We start from the raw sequence: 17585 nt of genomic DNA, 5'->3' as shown, positions 1-17585 counted from the left end.
CTTCTCCAATTGTGGGCCTGAAGTCGCCTGAGGTCACCGAAGAATCCTTATCCTGCCATATCTTAAAGATTGCCTGGCAACAGGACTACCAGGCTTGCATCTGTGGTGTCTTATATCACCTCATTAGTTGCTTTCTGTATCTTTAAACAGTGTGGGTACGTGCAGCCTGTTAACTGTAATCAACGCTGCCCTACTGTGAGTACTTCAGAGCAGTTCAAACATTTATCCCAATCATTATTCAGAGGGAGATCAAGTGAGATTAAGCAGTCACTCCAGGTAGAAATCTCAACAGGCACTCGGTCTCGCATATACATTTTAACCATTTAGGCTGACATACTGTGAATCAGTCAAATCCTCTGTTTAGGTCAGTGGAGTTTGATGTGTTCCACTTACTCTTGCAAACTTTTCTGTCAAAATTCTGAGTGAACAAAATATGTCTGAAAAGATTCCTTACCCCTTTTTCAATGGTTCCAGTCTGGCACAGGGTACCCTCAGCAGCAGGGATACTGTTGGTCACACAGCGATTACTTTTGCTGAGGCACCAGAGCTCTCTACACACTTCCTAGGAAAGAATGCAGAAGCAAGTTGATCAGAATAAAGTCATAAGGCCTTTTTTTAAAAAAAGTGGCCTCATGCGTCCCACTCTGTGTCCCATTTCAAAAAGTTAGCGTGAATCAGGTAATAAATTCATTGAAACAACAACAGTAACAAATTGCATTTATATAGCTCCTTTCACATCAGGAGGACGCCTGAAAGACTATAAAAATATCCATGGCATACACAATACAAGCTTAGCGAATCAAGAAGCTAAAAATATTGTAGCTTTTGGCATAAAAAAAGTATCATAACCTGCATTCAGTAATATTCTTTTACAAAAATAGTTACCCTATCCTGTATTATTGTAGAGCTAAACATGTCGAACCAAAACAAGCCAGGCTGAGAACACATCCATTTCACCTTTGTCTCCACAAACGGCTTCTCCTCTAGCCCCCGCACAGTCTTGTGTGGTGTTCCTCAGGGCTCTGTCCTCGTTCCCCTCTTCTTCAACCTGTATATGCTCACTCTTGGTGACATCATCCACAGACATGGGGTCAACTTCCACATGTATGCGGATGACACCCATCTCTATCTCTCTGCCTCCACCCTTGACTCCAGGACCTCTGCTATCCTGACTGAATGTCTGTCGGACATCAAGCTCTGGATGAGAGCCAACTTTCTACAATTGAACATCAGCAAGACTGAGGCTCCCCTGATTGGCCGACCCCAGCACCTCCGTACCTCAGGCACTGGCAGCATCAGCATTCATGCACACTCCATCTCATCAAGCCAGTCAGGAACTAGGCGTTTTGTTTGAACCTCAACTGTCCTTTCTCCCCCACATCCATGCCATGACCCGCTCTGCCTTCCCCCACCACCGCAACATTGCCCAGCTCCGTCACTGCCTCACCCCTCAGGCCGTCAAAACCCTCATTCGTCATCTCAAGGCTCGACTATGTCAACTCCCTGCTTGTCGACCTTCCCAATTCTTCCCTCTACAAGCTGCAGGTCATCCAAAACTCTGCAGCTCCTGTCCCCTCCCGCACAAGATCCGTGACCTCATCACACGCAGCCTCGCCCGGCTCCACTGGCTCCCCATTCCTCAGAGGATCGAGTTCAAAATTCTCATCCTCATCTTCAAGGTCCTCCATGGCCTTACCCACTCCTACCTCTCCGACCTGATAACCCCTTATTAACCTGTCCACTCCATTCACTCAGCAGGCTCCAGCCTTGGGACGTCCTCCCAACATGAAAGGCGCTCTATAAATGTAATTTTGTTGTTTATATATCCCTTGCCCAGCCCACCCCACCACTGGTGGTCGGGCCTTCAGCCCCCATGCTCCGTAACTCCATCCCACATTCCCTTCGCCTCGCTCCCTCGTCTCCTTCAAGGCATGCCTCAAGACCCTCCTCTTTGAGCGTGACTTCGGCCACCCTCCCTGCTCTCCACCCTCCCTGATCCCAACACCCCCCCCCATCCCCCCAATCGGGTCCTAATCCCTGACTGTTTAGCACCTCGGGACGTCCTCCCGACGTGAAAGGCGCTTTCAAAATGTAATTTTGTATTGTATTGAATTTCAGTCCTGCACAAATGTACTGGATGAGTATCATCTTAACATATACAATGAATATTTCAGTAATTCAGATGGGGAATTGGAGTGGGGATAGATTACTGTTCTGGCTTTGCCCACACTTCTATCTCAAGACATGGCAAAGCTGCAAAAAGCTCTTCATACCATTTATACTATCCAGTTTTATTCTGGATTGAATGTGATAAATGCTCCAGGCTATTTTTACAATAGTAATTCAATTACAACACCATGAAGACCACTGCACTGTCTGTCTGCAGCATCTCAAACTTTACACGAATATTTATAGTCGTACTGACAGCCATCAATGAATTTGCAGTTATTTCCAGTGACCTAGGCCTGAAAAACCTCTTTGACTTGAACACAGGGATTAAATAAACCCGATACTGCAGATGAACTCAACACATCAATTGCTGCAGAAGAAACAAATGCTCTGCAGTAATTTATTCCATTCTATTTCTGTAATCTTTTTTCTTCCCTCATGTTTCTTTGTCATCCCTATGAACAAATGTAACATTCCTGATCCAAGAGAAAAGCAGCTGACTCTCAAGCGTGTGATAGAAGATGAATCTTAGTATGGATTAAGATAAATGCTTTGTGACTTTCCCTTCCTAACCTATGCTTGGTGTGTCTGCCCCTCACAGCATAATCCAGATTGAGAACTCACTGTGTGGGGAATTCTAGGCATGAATAAATATTCCACCATATCACCAATATCTCCTTCGCAGAAACAATAATGGATACAGTAGAGTCTGATATACACACTGATGGGGACGAGAACTAGTGTGAATTTGAAAACAGTGTAGATGATAGATCTTTGTGTTTTTATGTTTGTGTGTCTCTCTGCCTTGTGCGTGTGTCTCTCTCTTTCTCGCTCGCTCTACCTGGATCTTGTACTTACCTCACCATTCAGTCCCATTAAAATACTGATCGTAGACACCTCACGTGAATGTGCACCACCAAACAATTCTAACGTTACAGCTCAACAGACACAATCGGAGTTCTCGTGGGTCGATAATTCTTCTAAATTAAAGAGTCCCACTTGAAAGTAAAGCAAATCCCCCAACCATTTAACATCTAATGCATTTGGGCAGTAACAACTGATCCAAAACAAGGATCTGAGCAGCATGCTGCTGTTAATCTGGATTTTAAAACAATGCAGGAAACAATGAATGAATGGTTGGCCAGCCAAGGATTGACTCCAGCCATTGCCAGGAGCAGAAAAGCAACTGGACAACAAATTACTGGGTGAGCAGTGAGTGATAAAGTGCTGCTTTGTTCAGTCCTTATCACCACACCTGCTTTGAACAGACAAAAAGCAAGTGAAGACTTACATTTCCAGACACTGACCCCAATTAACATGACATACTCACAGGGGTGGTGAGCTATCACTGCCTGCTGGGTCACTCAGGGGAAAGCAGATTTACTGAGCCGAGACCTAGTAAACATTGGCCAGCATCAACAATGGCCACAGAAAAATGTCACCCTTATAGTTTACATCATTTCCATTTGTGTAAGCAACAAATTATTGGAACACTAAACAGGCCATCAGTTTGTACAAATCTGAACCTTTTTAATAAGGTTTTGAACCCTACCTTCCAGCTTTCTCACCATACCCCTCCATCCCTTCTCTCTCCAGAAAGATATCCTGTTACCCTTTGAACCATCAATATTGTGCACAATATTGTCCTTCTCCAGGAACTGTCTGTTACTCTTTGTGTAAAACTGTTTCCACCCACCTTCCCTTTTTATTCCTAAATTTCAATTTTTAAACTTGTGTTTCTGCTGTTTGAACGTTAATAATATTCAGCTTTATAACAAGATACACTACAATGAGAGGGCAGTGGGAAGGTGGTTGGAAGTCCAAATGATTGTGCCACAGAATGGGTTATCATTTGGCTCTGATCCGTGGGAGCCAGAGGAAGCAACAATAACATGAATTTATAACGTTCCCTTCACACAGGGTGGCATCTCGGAGCTCTGAAAGCAGGTGGCCAGGGACTATGGAGGTGCTCTTTTACACCCCTCTCAAACAGTCATTGAACCTCCACAGCAAAGGAGAGAGAGCGAGACAAAGGTCAGGGCAGAAAAAGGCAAGAGAATTTACAAAAACTATGTTAAAAGCACAATGAGAATCAATGTGCGTCAGCAATTGTACTTGCATTCTATAAACTACATTGAAAACACACAACAGAAACAACTACTAAATCAATCTATTTGATCATAGTTTTTCACTCCAGAGCCCTGTACTACAGTAGTTCATACTACTACGCTACTTTAAATATTAATAATAATCCATACACTTGGAATAATGCCTTTCACATCAGGAGGACGTCCCAAAGCGCCTCATAGGATATACTATAAAGTGCAATGACTGCTTCATCTCTCGATGTGAAAAGCGCTATACAAATGTAATTTTGTATTGTACCTGCCAAGTGTGTGCCGTGGCTGTGTGTTTTGTGGGCAAATATTTAAAGTCTTTGAAATGTGGTTTTATGCACGAGAAACAGGAGAGAACTATACAATCTGTAAGTGATAAGAGTGCGTATTATCCTCTGTATTGTAAAACGCCTCCCTTCTGGAGAGCGCAAATGGGGTCCTGGTTCTGTGTGAAGATAAGACCGTCTTTGTGAAGGTTTTATCTGTGCAGAACCACCCTTTGTAGACCCAATCTGCCAAAGAAGAAACAGATGTTAAAATAAAAGTAAACTTTAGTCTCTACGCTGACAGACTCTGCCAAGTCCTCACTTTTTAAACAAAATAATTATTGGATATAAAGTGTTAGGAGGTCAACTCATGTCCATGATTTCCCTGTGCTGCTGATGAAGCATTCAAGTTATGGCAAATTCGCTTTGTGCATGGAAGAAACAAGAACACTTTAGATTTCCTCTTAGTGGCTCCTGTACACAACTTCTGGCAGCCAATGCAATGGCAGCAATGGGAAAGGTTTAGCAACTCGTCATCTTCAGGATTGCTCATGCCCTTGCAGAACTAAAGTCAGGCTATATCTATAACTTGTTTCAAATAAAATTGGTGGAAGAGTAATTACCTTCATGTTTTTCTCCTACGCCCATTTCCTCATTTGACTGACAGTGACATAATGGCAACAACAACAACATCTTGAATTTATATAGTGCCCTCCACACTGGATGGCGTCTCAGAGTGCTTTACAGTAACAGATTAATAATAAAATTAATAATATTAATTATATTATTGCATTTGATATAGCACCTTATCACATCTGCAAGATGCCTCAAAGCACATCATAGAATATACTGTAAAGTGAATTGACGATATTTTGTGGGCGAAATGGGGCAGCCAATTGCGCACAGCAGTGTCCGACAAGCATGATCGTGAAGCCAGGATTAATATGCTTATTGAAGCATTAATCACAAAATATATAGTGCACAAGGGAGGGAGTATTATGGACCTGCCCTTATTGAAAACCAGTCACACTTCTGTACATAGAAATGCATGCTCACACAGGAAAGGGGGAGCAGGCTATTACCAGCTAGATTAGTTGTACAAGACACATATTAGGATGTTGATGTCTTACCCCATATTTGCATTGGCGTGAAGTGGTGCCATACTGGAACCGACACTGTTCGTCAGCATCATACACCTGGCCCGGTGCTACAGTTGGATAAAGAAAATCACGCTTCGGTGGCTCATTGTCCAGGCAAGTTCCACGTCCAGAACTGTGATGGAATGAAGAATTTCAATGTTTGAAAGAACAACTTGTATCCTCAAAGAGCAACATAGGAGTTACATCTCCAAGTTAACTTGCAGGAAAAGAGAAATTGTAGCATTGTAGCAAGCGTTAAATCTTGACAGATACACTTGGCAGAAGAAGCAAATGCTGACATTTGGAATATCGTCTATTATTTCCTATCTTGTTCCTCTTAATTCATACAGATTGATTTAAAATATATTCATACAAGGATATTTTATATGTGGATATCTACAGCATATTATTCCCAAGTGCAGTAACGCTTAGCAACATAGTCAAAAAAGTGACCATTACTCTCTTGCAGACAGCACTGTATATATATATCTACTAATAAAACGACAATGTCTGTCTGTCTGTGTGCGCTTCAAGAAGAATCTTAATAACCGATTGATGTAGCGACATGATTTATACCTCATCGGAAAGGTTTTGCATTTGGGAGTGACACGGGCAGATTGTTTTCGGGTATCTCCTATCGTTCATGAGTTATGACCTAAATTGTATTTCAGTTTTGTGTTTTTTGCTGTAGTTACACCTGGTGGCCGCCGAGTCAAAGTGGCGCTGTAGCATCATGCAGTTACACCTGGTGGCCCAGTCGGCTGACTGTGGCGCTGTAGCAGCCTGCATTACAGAGCACGCACGTAGCCAAGCGGCGGTGGGAACAAAATAAAGAACACAGACAAAGCTAAGCTGCGACAACAACAACAAAATTATTTTTTTAAAGCGCCTTTCATGTCGAGAGGACTTCCTTGTGATTATAAATTATACATTTATATTTATCAATATAAAGATGCCTTAGCGAAAATCAAACTTTTCAAGGATAAGTAAAAATCCTAGAGATAGGAGAGAAGGCGCATTAAACTAAACTGAAGAACAAAGAACAGCACGGCTGCACTTCAATGCTGAAAGGACGGCAACAGCGCAGCCAAAATGAGTCCTCCCACAGGAGCCTCCCAGATGAGTATAGATAAACATGAAAGTCTGTGTGTGTGTCAATCTACATTCCATATTGTATCCTTTGATTGCAAGAGTAGCTACAATGGATACAGCTTATATATATATATATATATATATATATACCACTGAGCCATTGTCACTCATGATAATAGCAAAAACAGAACCTGTAAACTTAAGATTTTAAATGTTATATATCCTATGAAATCAGACACTAATAAGGCAGTTGAAGGATTAATCTAATCACATGGTCCATGGTTTATAAACTGTTCAAGATTTGTTTCTTCAATTTATAACACTATAAACTTTTTTATGTTAATACAAGGAGTGACAGAATCCACTTTTGGAATTTGAGGTATGGGCAGCCAGAGAAAATATTGACATTATCAACATCCCAGAAACATATCTGAGAGAGGAAGATGGCCATGAGATGGAGCTAAGTGGGTATAAAATATTTTGCAGGCCCAATAAATTAAATAATTGGTAAAGAAGAATATACAGGGAAACCTTGTTTAAGGCATTTCACTGGAGAGTATGGTGGTTTATAATGCAGATGTCCTGTGGACCTGTAATTTCAGCTACCAGCGCGGAATGTCCAGCCATCATTTTTGCAGATCCATTACAACACAGTATAAAAGAGGTCGCCCTTATTAACTGTTGAAAGGGAGATGCAACCACTGAAGGAGACTCAGCTCAAATAATTTGAGTAGAAATATGTAGCAATAAAGCAAGGAAGAAATGTTACCCCATTAACCACAAAAAGTCAGCAATGAGCAGATTATACATCAATTTAGTTTCATATCTGTAGTCAGGAAAATAATTGCGAAAGTTATTCATGATACTATCAATGTTCATTGGAAGACCCAGTAATCCTTGCATTCGATATAGCACGTAGTTGAGATGTCTCAAAGCAATTCACAGAATATACTGGAAAGTGAATTGACTGTATATTTTGTGGGTGAAACGCGGCAGCCAATTGCGCACAGCAGTGTCCCACAAACAGTCGTGGATTGAGTGACCACAACTAATGCAGATGTAACCAGCTTATTTGACCTAGCCGATGAGAGCATAACTATGGACATAGGTTTAAAGGGGAAAAAAAACAAGCAAGGTTAGATTTTAGAAGCACGTTTTTCCCTTATAGGGTGGATAAGTGGAGTGGACTCCCAACAAAAGCAGTTGATAGTTGCACCATTTAACTTCTGCAAAAAGAAAACTGGATAAACAGCTCCTTGAAGATCTATTTAAGATCAACAAATACTCAACAAGACACAATAATTTAGGATCATAGTAACAGATGTAGGTCAATGTGCCCATCAAGCTGTTCTGCATTGGGTCTAATAAAGCAACTCTTTATTTCAATTATATTTCCTTTTGCATTTCCACTTTTGTACTGCTGGAGTGGGGAGACGGTGAAATGTTGTCTGTGTAAGGAAGGAGACTGTGGTTGAATATTTTAAGAGTTTTTGCTTGATTATTATGGTTCTGGCAGTATCTATGAAATGCTTTCCCTGGGTGGCGAATAAGGCCCATAACAGGGTAGGTTTGCATGGCTGTAATGGATTTGGCTGGAAGAAATTAATGGCTTTTTCTCATTCCATGCTTTGTTATGTTCTCAAATTATTATGTAAAATCTTGATCAATTTGCTGCCTTCAAAGGTCTAGATATCCATTATTCCAGCTATAATACTAAATTAACCAAATTCTCACAAACCACTAATTATATTTGATTTTATAAGATGCCATTATCGCATCACATTTCAATGTTTATTTAATTTGTTAGTGCATTAAGAAATGTCATTATAATCAATGTATGTCAGTTTATTTAAAATATGCTCTATGACAGTACTAAATATTATTAACTTGTGTGGCATTGAAATAATATACCCCAGAAGACTCGATCCATTTAACGTCCACATAATCTCCAGCCTGAATAGGGGTAAGAACTAAAGAACATTTGGAACAATGTTTCAGGCTGTATAGAACATAATCTTAATTCAGACCGAAAGGTTCCTTTATTTGTTTTCTGTCAAAACATAGCTACATCTGGTTGTATGATTAAAAGTAAGAGTAAAGGGGAAACACACAGTTGTACTGTGAAAAACAAGACAAAGTTACTCAGACTAGACTTCACAGATTTCTGCAACATGATTCCTGCCCCATCCCCCACAATATAACAGGTATGACTAATGTTACCAAAGGTCAGACTTCTACCGAGGATATATGAAGTTACTTTTGTGTAGCAGAAAACCCTCACAGCAACATGTGGGACAGGTCAAAGGTCTCCTGTCTCCTGTGCACTGGCACTATGTAAATTCCTATAGACGGTCTCTTGATTTTTGGCACAGCCTTTTGTAAAAATGGACATCAACTCTACAGAAGAACAGAAAGCAGGTTGCAAATTTAAAACTAGTTCATGTTCAAATGTTCAATTTATTTAATGCTGGAAGTATGATTTAATACTACTAATAATACTTAATACTAATAATACTACAGAAGGGAGTTTCTCCAGTATTCTGGCTGGCAATCCCACAGATAAAATTGGTCATTCCCTTCATGGGTGCTTTTGGGACATTGTTGTGGCAAATTGCCTGCCAAGTTTGCCTACAAAATACAGTCACTACACTCTACAGTAAAAGTTCTCCTGACGTGAAAGGTACAATATCAAAACCAATAATTATTTATTTTAATAGTTGCATTTGCTGTTGTACCCTATCCTAACAGTCCCTGGGTGTCAAGCCCTAGGTAGCTAAGTTGACAGCATTCTCATCTCTGAGTCAGAAGGTTGTGGATTTAAGTCCCAAATTGGGACTTTGAGCTCATAGTTCAGTTTGACACTCCAGCGTAGCGCTGGGAGAAGTGCTGCATTGTAAGAGGTGTCTTTTGATGAGGCGTTAAACTGAGGTCAGGTGGATGTTAACGATCCCATGATACTATTTAAAAAAGGATTTGAGTTTCTCCCAGTGTCCTGGCCAACAATCCTCCAGATGAAATTGATCATTTGCTTCGTGGCTGTTTGTGGGAAATAATTATGGATAAATTGGTTGCTGTGTTTATCTACACAGCAACCAATTGCTGTGTAGATAAACTACAGTAAATCAAATGCAAGGATTAGTATGTTCATCAGATTGAAACATCTCAAAGCAATTCACACAATGAGCTACTTTGAAGTGTAGTGATTGTTATTATGCAGACAAACATGACAGCTAATTTGTCCAGGAACATCCTCTCATCAGCAATGAGATAAAATGACCAGGTTCACTAAAAGAAAGTTAATTGAAGGAGGAATATTGCCCAAGACATTAGAAAGTTGATGTAAGATTGTTACATGTTGTTGATGTAAGGACCTATTTTGAGGTGAGTGAGGTGAGCCTACGTACGCAACAAAATAATAACTAACCCTGCAGGGGCTCTGTCCCACCAATTTTCAAGTCAAGTGCTAATCCTTTTACTTAAATACGATGGGACACCATTTATCTGAACAGATCAGGAAACACCCTACTTTGGATAAGTGGGAAATCTGAGTAATCTCAGAGTAATTTCAGCGCCTTGGGACGTCCTCCTGACGTGAAAGGCGCTTTATAAATGGAATCTTGTTGTTGTTGTTGTAATCTAATATGTGTTTTGTGCTGTGCTGCATCCATTCAGGGGAGAAAGTATTGCAAGTTTTATGGAACTTCAATTAAAATGTATGAAAACACAAAGCATGGTGGAAGCTTGAACAACAGGGTTAAATCGGTGAATTTTGGATACTTGAACTTCAAACAGGATCCGTGTTACATTTAACTTCACTATAAGTAGGTGTTTCAATAAGGAGATGATGTGCATTGCCAGCAGTATGGTTTCGTGGAGATATCTGGTCAGCAAATATTTTCTGGGCTAAATGATAGTATTTGGCAACACGAAAACCTCATTAAATTCTGTCTCAGACTGCAGTTATACACACACAGTTGGAGTCTGGCCCACTGAGGATAATGCGCAATGTACCACTTAAAAAAAACTTTTGAATAACTGGATTGGGGTTAAAGCAGCTTTCAGTTTCTCTAAAAGTACTCAAGATTAGAAATTCAGAAATAAGCAGTTCTTATCCCACCCTGTCTCCAATTTACATAAAACGCCCATAAGTGGTGTAAATGATTGCTGCTCCTGTGAGTATATATTGCAAAGTGCCATACTGGGTGGATGCTCCTAACAAATGTCCAAAAATGGAACAGCAAACAAACAAACCACCCAACCCAAAATAGGCTCCTAAAGTATTTATGCAATTTCACATGTCACCGCAAGAGAATTAGTCATCTGTACTATGAGAGTCTAAGTACAAGCGTGAGAGTGACAATGTGAGAGTGCAAGAATGACATTATTGTGTGTTGGGAATAGAGACAGTGTAAGTACAATCACATTACGATTGCTGGAGTGTCCATACAAGTGTAGAATGCAAAAGTGATAGTAAGAGTGACAATAATAATGATCCTTACATTATGTTACAGCGCCTTTCATGCTAGGAAAATGTCCCAAAGTGCCTCAAAGAATACAATGTAGAGTATAATCAATGTGTGTTTTGTGGGTGAACATGAGAAAACAATGTGAGAGTAGGAGTGATCGAACAAGTGTAGGAGTGATATTGAGTGTGTGGGAGTGACAGTGCAAGTGCAGCAATTTCAGGGTGGGGGAGTGAAAGCCTGGTGTAGACCAGAGGTTTTGCAGGAGTGACACCATCAATATAGGAATGGCAGAAACTGCGAGAATAGTGATACTACGAGTGTTGGGAATGGTGAATGACCAGGTGTGGGAGTGACAGTCCGAGTGTTGGAATAGTGACAGTCAAATGGAAGAGTAACTGTGAGATTGCAAGATTAGGGACAGTGTTAGTGAATCCAAGTATGGGAATCGTGGTAGTGCAAGAGCAGGAGTGACACTGACAGTGCAAGTGTGGGAATTATGACGTTAAAAATGTGAGAGTAAGAGAGTGAGTGTAACATGACAATACATATGCAGGAATATTGATAATGCGAGAGTGAAGGTGTAAATGTTTTGGTCAGCTGAGTGTCTTGACACCTGCGGAAACCCATTCACCACGCTTAAGAGTATTCAAGCCAGACAGAGTTCCATGCCACCTAAATGTGGAAATTCCTGTCTGGAATGGAATATGCACTCTCGCCACAGGAACGTTCCCTTCTTACCTAATTTGACGCAGGTTGGCAAGAGCCAAAGCTTGGGGATCCCTGAGTGTACGTTGGGGTACTGCTGAAGTTTAAGCAGCTGAAACCAAATAGCTTGCATTGTCTGGCGAGCTTCCCACTGCTAGTCAAGCTAGAACCATCTAGCGTTAAGACTTGATTAGTATAAATGCAAGAGTGACATTGCAAGTGTGGGACTAAGGGATAGTGCAAGGGTAGCAGAGACAGCACAAGTGTAGGAGTGACAGTAAGAATGCCAGGGATAAAAAATTAGTGCAGCTACACATTTATCATCAATTTAATTAGAAAGCAGCAGAACTCGGAATACAAACTGTTTCTCTACACACAATAAATATCTCACAAATACTGCTGACTGAGATACAGTTTGGTTCATTGCGAACATTGCAGAGGTTGCATCCCACGATTTTCCCTCAGCCCCAAGCCTGTATCTTCATTAGTTATGTTTATATATGACAGCAATGTGAAGCATGAACCAAAACCAACATGAACAAAGCTGCCTAAATTGTTGTGGTTGCATCTGCTGTATCTGCAAATAAGTGATCACTATTTAATGCGTGCTTTAACATAAAGGCCAAGTTAGAAAAAGGACATTAAACTAAAAGAGAATAATTTATGATTCATCAGAATGTTTGCGCTATTACAAGTCTGTGCTTTGTTTTCATTAGTAGGTCCTTCAACATGTTTAAAAATATAACTAAAAATCTGTGCTGACAGAAACATAAATAAATTCAAAGGTGCTGATAACCTGTATTGTTAATTTTTTCAAAATGTCAAGACAATAATTTGCATTTATGTAACGCCCTCACACAGGGTAATGCCCTAGAGGGCTTGACATTGGCAGAACACGATGCCAAGCTGGGGGAGATGACCATAGGCACGGTTGAATATGAAGGTCTTCGGACATGACCTGAGGATGGGGAAGGAAGGTGCAAGGTGGAGGAATAGAGGAAATGTGTTCCAGAGTTTCGGGGCGTCATGGCTGAAAACCACCAATGGTGGAATGGAGGGAACGAGGGACATGCAGAAGGCCGGAGTTAGTTGAGCGGAGGCACCGGGTTCTAACGGGTCTGTGAAAACAAATGGCTGCCAGTCCCATTTCCAGGTTGTCAGGTCCACAGTCACGTCACTTCCACCTTCTGGAGTGGACTAGTCGACTTCTTACGTATGTGCAAAGCACACAGGAAGCCGGCCAGGATGCTGTGATCTCTCTTACGGACATTTCTAACACTTCCGCTAACTGCGGATCCACAGGAGACCGGCATTATAAGTACTCTAAGCACTTAACAATGAGTACGTCATGTCGTGAAAAACATTCAAATATGTGACATATCCATTACATCCAACACAATCCATGCACAATAAATACACAATGTATAATAAACCTGTCAGTGAGCTGCAAGTCTCGATAACATCAATTGAAGGTACATTAATTTGTGGGGAAAAAATACAGTGAAGTTACTTTCTTCGCAAAACTGGTAATCTAATTTAACATGCTACTGGGTACTTACTCCAAAAAGCTGGTGATATAATCCCTGCTGCACGCAGACCAGGAGAATGGATTGGTGTTGGCAGTAATGTGAGCCGCCATGAGCTTTGCTGCTTCATGACCTTTCGTCCCACAGGAGTTTCCAATTCCATCATGGTTCATACCAAAACTGTCAAGAAAGAAGTACTGTATTAGTTCAATGTGCAACCAGACAACTATCTATCATGCCACTGTCTGACTTTCAAAGCATTCATCTGCTTAATATACACCATCATTTTGAGGGCAGCAAAGCTTTTAAACACTGTATATGTTCCGAGATGTGAATTGCCTTGATTAAATGAGTGATACACATTTATTCTTAAAGAGTTACCGTACTTCTCTTTTCTTTCCTATCAAAATACTTAATTTAATGCTTTTTCATAGACTTTCTGCCCTTTACACCTTCGCATCCAATTCAGGCTTTGGTTAAAATCGCTGAAATCACAGATGATATACAGTGAGTGCAGTATCAGGAAAATAATCAGTCAATTCCATGTGTGAGGAAAACCGCAGGAGTTACACAAAGTGGATGTTATTCGTCTGCATTCCATGAAACCAACCTGCAGTATTCCTAAACACAACCCATTCTTCAATCAACATCATTCCTTATTTAAGGACCTGCTTATAGACCGGCTGAAAATTGGGATACAAACTTGTCTTTAACTATCAATCAGTTTAGGATTCAAAATCTCTATCCCAATTTCAACAGAATGGTTTGGCCCCAAACCTCTTTCCAACAATTATTATTTACAGTTTAATACAAAAGAAAATATTCAGATTCCCACTTGGCAATTAGTTTAAAATGATTTATTTTAAAAAATGCACTATGTAATATGATGATTACTTTAATATCTTCCACGCAGTTAATATCCTTTCCCCAGTTCTTCCAAATAGCCAGAGCATATAGAAGACTGCTCCATAACAACAACAAACNAAAAAAATTGTAAAGTGCCTTTCACGTCAGTTGGATATCTAATAAGCATTAGATACACAGGCAAAGAATGCTTGAATTCAAGTTTCGTTAAAGAATACCAATTAAACTTTAACAAAAATAAAAAAAACATGCGGCTGGTTTCACTGAAACTATTGCTTTACAACAAAGAAAAGAATTGGCTTGGAAAATAACAGTGGGATCAAGGAAAAGGTCAGTGATGGAAGAAAAACAATGATCTAGACAGCTGAGGGGAGCAGTAGCTGGCAGATGAAGTTTCTGCACAGTGGGATGCGTGACATTGACCCAGTGATCTAGGTATCCAGAGTGACAGGACCCAAGCAAGTATGAATAATGGAAATAGTATTGCATTGTAAAGCCCTACATTTTATTGCACTGGCTGCTGCTGTTGCTTATCTCTACATTTAAACTCTCTTTCCTTCCTTCTCTTGCTGCTACCCTTTTTATTTACCATTGGACACAGGGTTCCTTTCATTCCAGTCATAAAATCATGAAGATTAATCTAAGTCATGGGCAATTTAAGTAAAAGAAAGTGAAAACATGGGCTGAGTTTTTATTCTGCAGTGACAAAGAACTCAAGATCATAATGATAAGGTTGTCTCAAGCTACTGAGAACAGGAGCACTTTGATGTGGCTTGGTAGGGCCAGTAACTATAACACTGGAGCATTGGATCTTCAAACAGGAGCATGATTTTAAATCATTTTCTCAAATGGCATTCTTTCCTCAGACCTCTTATAGGCATAATCCTGCCTGTCCTGGACATAATGTTAGAACATAAGAAAGCACGGAATGAAAAATGCCATTCTGTCTATCAAACTCATTCCTTCTTAAGTTCGAGGTAAAGTAACCTGCTTTATCCTAGAAACTGCCCACCCTGAATTGTCTCTTGCGGAAACATTCGCTCTGCTTCCTAAAGATAATTCAAGATAATTCAACCTTTCAAACCTTGCATCCTACATTGACTAGTTGCATTCCTTTGCAGGACACTCTAAGGTAACAGCAGCTCAGAAACCATCATGTTCGATATATAATCTCCCTCCATCTGCAAGTATCTTTATAATCTTATCCCTGTTCCCTCAATTTCTAACCAGAAGTCTACTGAGCTACATAATTAAAGAGGCTAATCAACACAGCAAGAAGTTGAGGATGAACCGGTATTTTATAGCACCTATAATATCCCAGTAATACTGCTACAAATAGTGACTATGCTTAATAACAAAAGTGGCAATCACTTTGCAAATTTTCACAAACAGTGAAGTGAATGACCATTTTTTTCCTGAATGATTGTTAGCTAAGACACCAGGAGAATCTCCTTCCTCTTTCCAATAGTGTCTTGGGATCTTTAACATCCACCTGAAACAATGACAGATGGAACCTTTGTTTAACACCTCATCTGCAAGACAGAGTCTCCATCAATGCAACACTCCTCCAGTCCTGCATTGAAGTGTTACCCTGGACTGTGAACACTGAAATAATAAAAGATGGTGGATTCCACAAATCTGAAATGGAGACAGTTATGCTGGAAATCCACAGCAAGTCACTGCAACAACTGAAAGAAAAAGATGAGTTGAGTGTCAGGCAAAGTCTTGGCCTCTGTCTGGTCTAAATATCCACTGGTCCGTGGGAAACAGCTTTCATGTGGAACATGTGGGAGAGGAAGGGAAAACTGGCAGAACACTCTAGCCTCTTCCTGGTGATTCAACTAAGGAGTGGCATGACAGGGGGGCTGGAAAACTGCAAAATATGGTTGGGACCATTTCCAAACAGTTAAGAACACCTCCTCCGGCTGAGTCAACTAAAGAGTCTTGAGACATCTGCGGGGTGACGGTATCCTCTGACCAGAAGAGAATATTGTGGGAAAAACGTACAGAATTAAAGTGAACAAAATTAGTGACATATCAGGGAGTTGAGCCTATGTCGATCCGACAGCCAGAAGTATGTCATAATAACTTGCGTTGATACAGCAACATTTGCATGTAAGGCGGTTGTCTCAAAGTGCTTCACATGTGAGGCACCTCAGTGGAATGGTTCTCCATACAGAGTAGTAAATATGTGTCTTTTATGTATAACACATTTAATGTGGTGTGTGAAGTTATTTTTCCACAGAAGGAATCTCTTAAGGTTTCTAAAAGAAGCTGAACTGAGGAAAGAGGATAAAGAGCAGTGGTCATGAAAATGGTGTTGCACAAAATTATTTCATTGCCAGAGAGTGATGGTACTTGGTTTTTATGCACTAATAGTTTCCAAACTGCACATGACATAGGCCGGCAGTAATAATAAAAGCTGTGGATATCACACTTCTACAGCCCTCGTCAGAATAATCTTTACTCTAAATTATGATTCTTCTTTTCCTTTGTTCGTTTCAGGTCTCCCTGATCTCAAGCAGGTTTCAAATTTGCACATTTTATCGGCTAGGAAACAAAATGTAAATGGCCTAAATCTATTTAGATCAGAAAGTGATTCTTCACACAGAAGACTGTGAAAATGTAGTTTGCATCTCTCAAAAGACTGTAGTTGCAGAATCAATTGTATTGTTTAAGAGATAGGCGCATACTTGAGTATTCAAGGTATTTAGGAATAAAAGGCGGGGAGATGGGATTAAAATACTTGCTATAATCTAACAAATTGTCTGAAGAGGCTCAACAAGCTGAGTGGCCTTCTTCTGTACTGCACATTTATATGGTGCTAGCAGTTTATAGGTCATTGCTCTAATGCCGTTCTCATGTTCCTCTGCTTCTACTTTTGTGTCATATTTGGAAAGCAAATTGATTATGGTTGAATAACACAGGGAATAAGATTAGAAAGTTTAATTCAGTTCACTACCTATCCTTATAACCTGCATTATTCAATCTTAACCAATTTTATCTCAGGAAATAAAATAAATTGGGCAGAGACCATGATAGGGCAGATTGGGTATAGTTTGTGGAGGAATCAGGTTGAAGGGCAAATGGTACATTCTCACTATGTGCTTTTGAAGTTATGTTACTGGTCATATTTTTAATAAAGACTATTTTGCTTAAAGGAATAATTGGATGGCCTAAAAATATTATAAAAATAATCATTGCATTTGATATTGCACCTTATCATGTTATCAAAACACTT

At 40.2% G+C, this 17585-nt stretch overlaps 1 protein-coding gene across 1 annotated transcript in view; it reads right to left on the bottom strand.

Annotated features, from left to right (window-relative positions):
- Positions 1–2347: 2347 nt before the first annotated feature.
- LOC103177792 (A disintegrin and metalloproteinase with thrombospondin motifs 6-like) overlaps positions 2348–17585 on the bottom strand; it is a 78764-nt gene continuing 63526 nt past the window's right edge. Inside the window, exons 9-11 of the mRNA XM_042331771.1 lie at positions 13514–13660; positions 5683–5824; positions 2348–2512 (exon numbers count right to left, since the gene is read on the bottom strand). Coding sequence (XP_042187705.1) covers positions 2348–2512; positions 5683–5824; positions 13514–13660 — 454 coding nt within the window. The remainder of the gene's footprint in view (positions 2513–5682; positions 5825–13513; positions 13661–17585) is intronic.

This window comes from Callorhinchus milii, unplaced genomic scaffold (assembly GCF_018977255.1).
Source record: "Callorhinchus milii isolate IMCB2004 unplaced genomic scaffold, IMCB_Cmil_1.0 Scaffold1, whole genome shotgun sequence".
Taxonomy (NCBI): domain Eukaryota; kingdom Metazoa; phylum Chordata; class Chondrichthyes; order Chimaeriformes; family Callorhinchidae; genus Callorhinchus; species Callorhinchus milii.
This window is presented reverse-complemented; position numbering and strand designations above follow the sequence as displayed.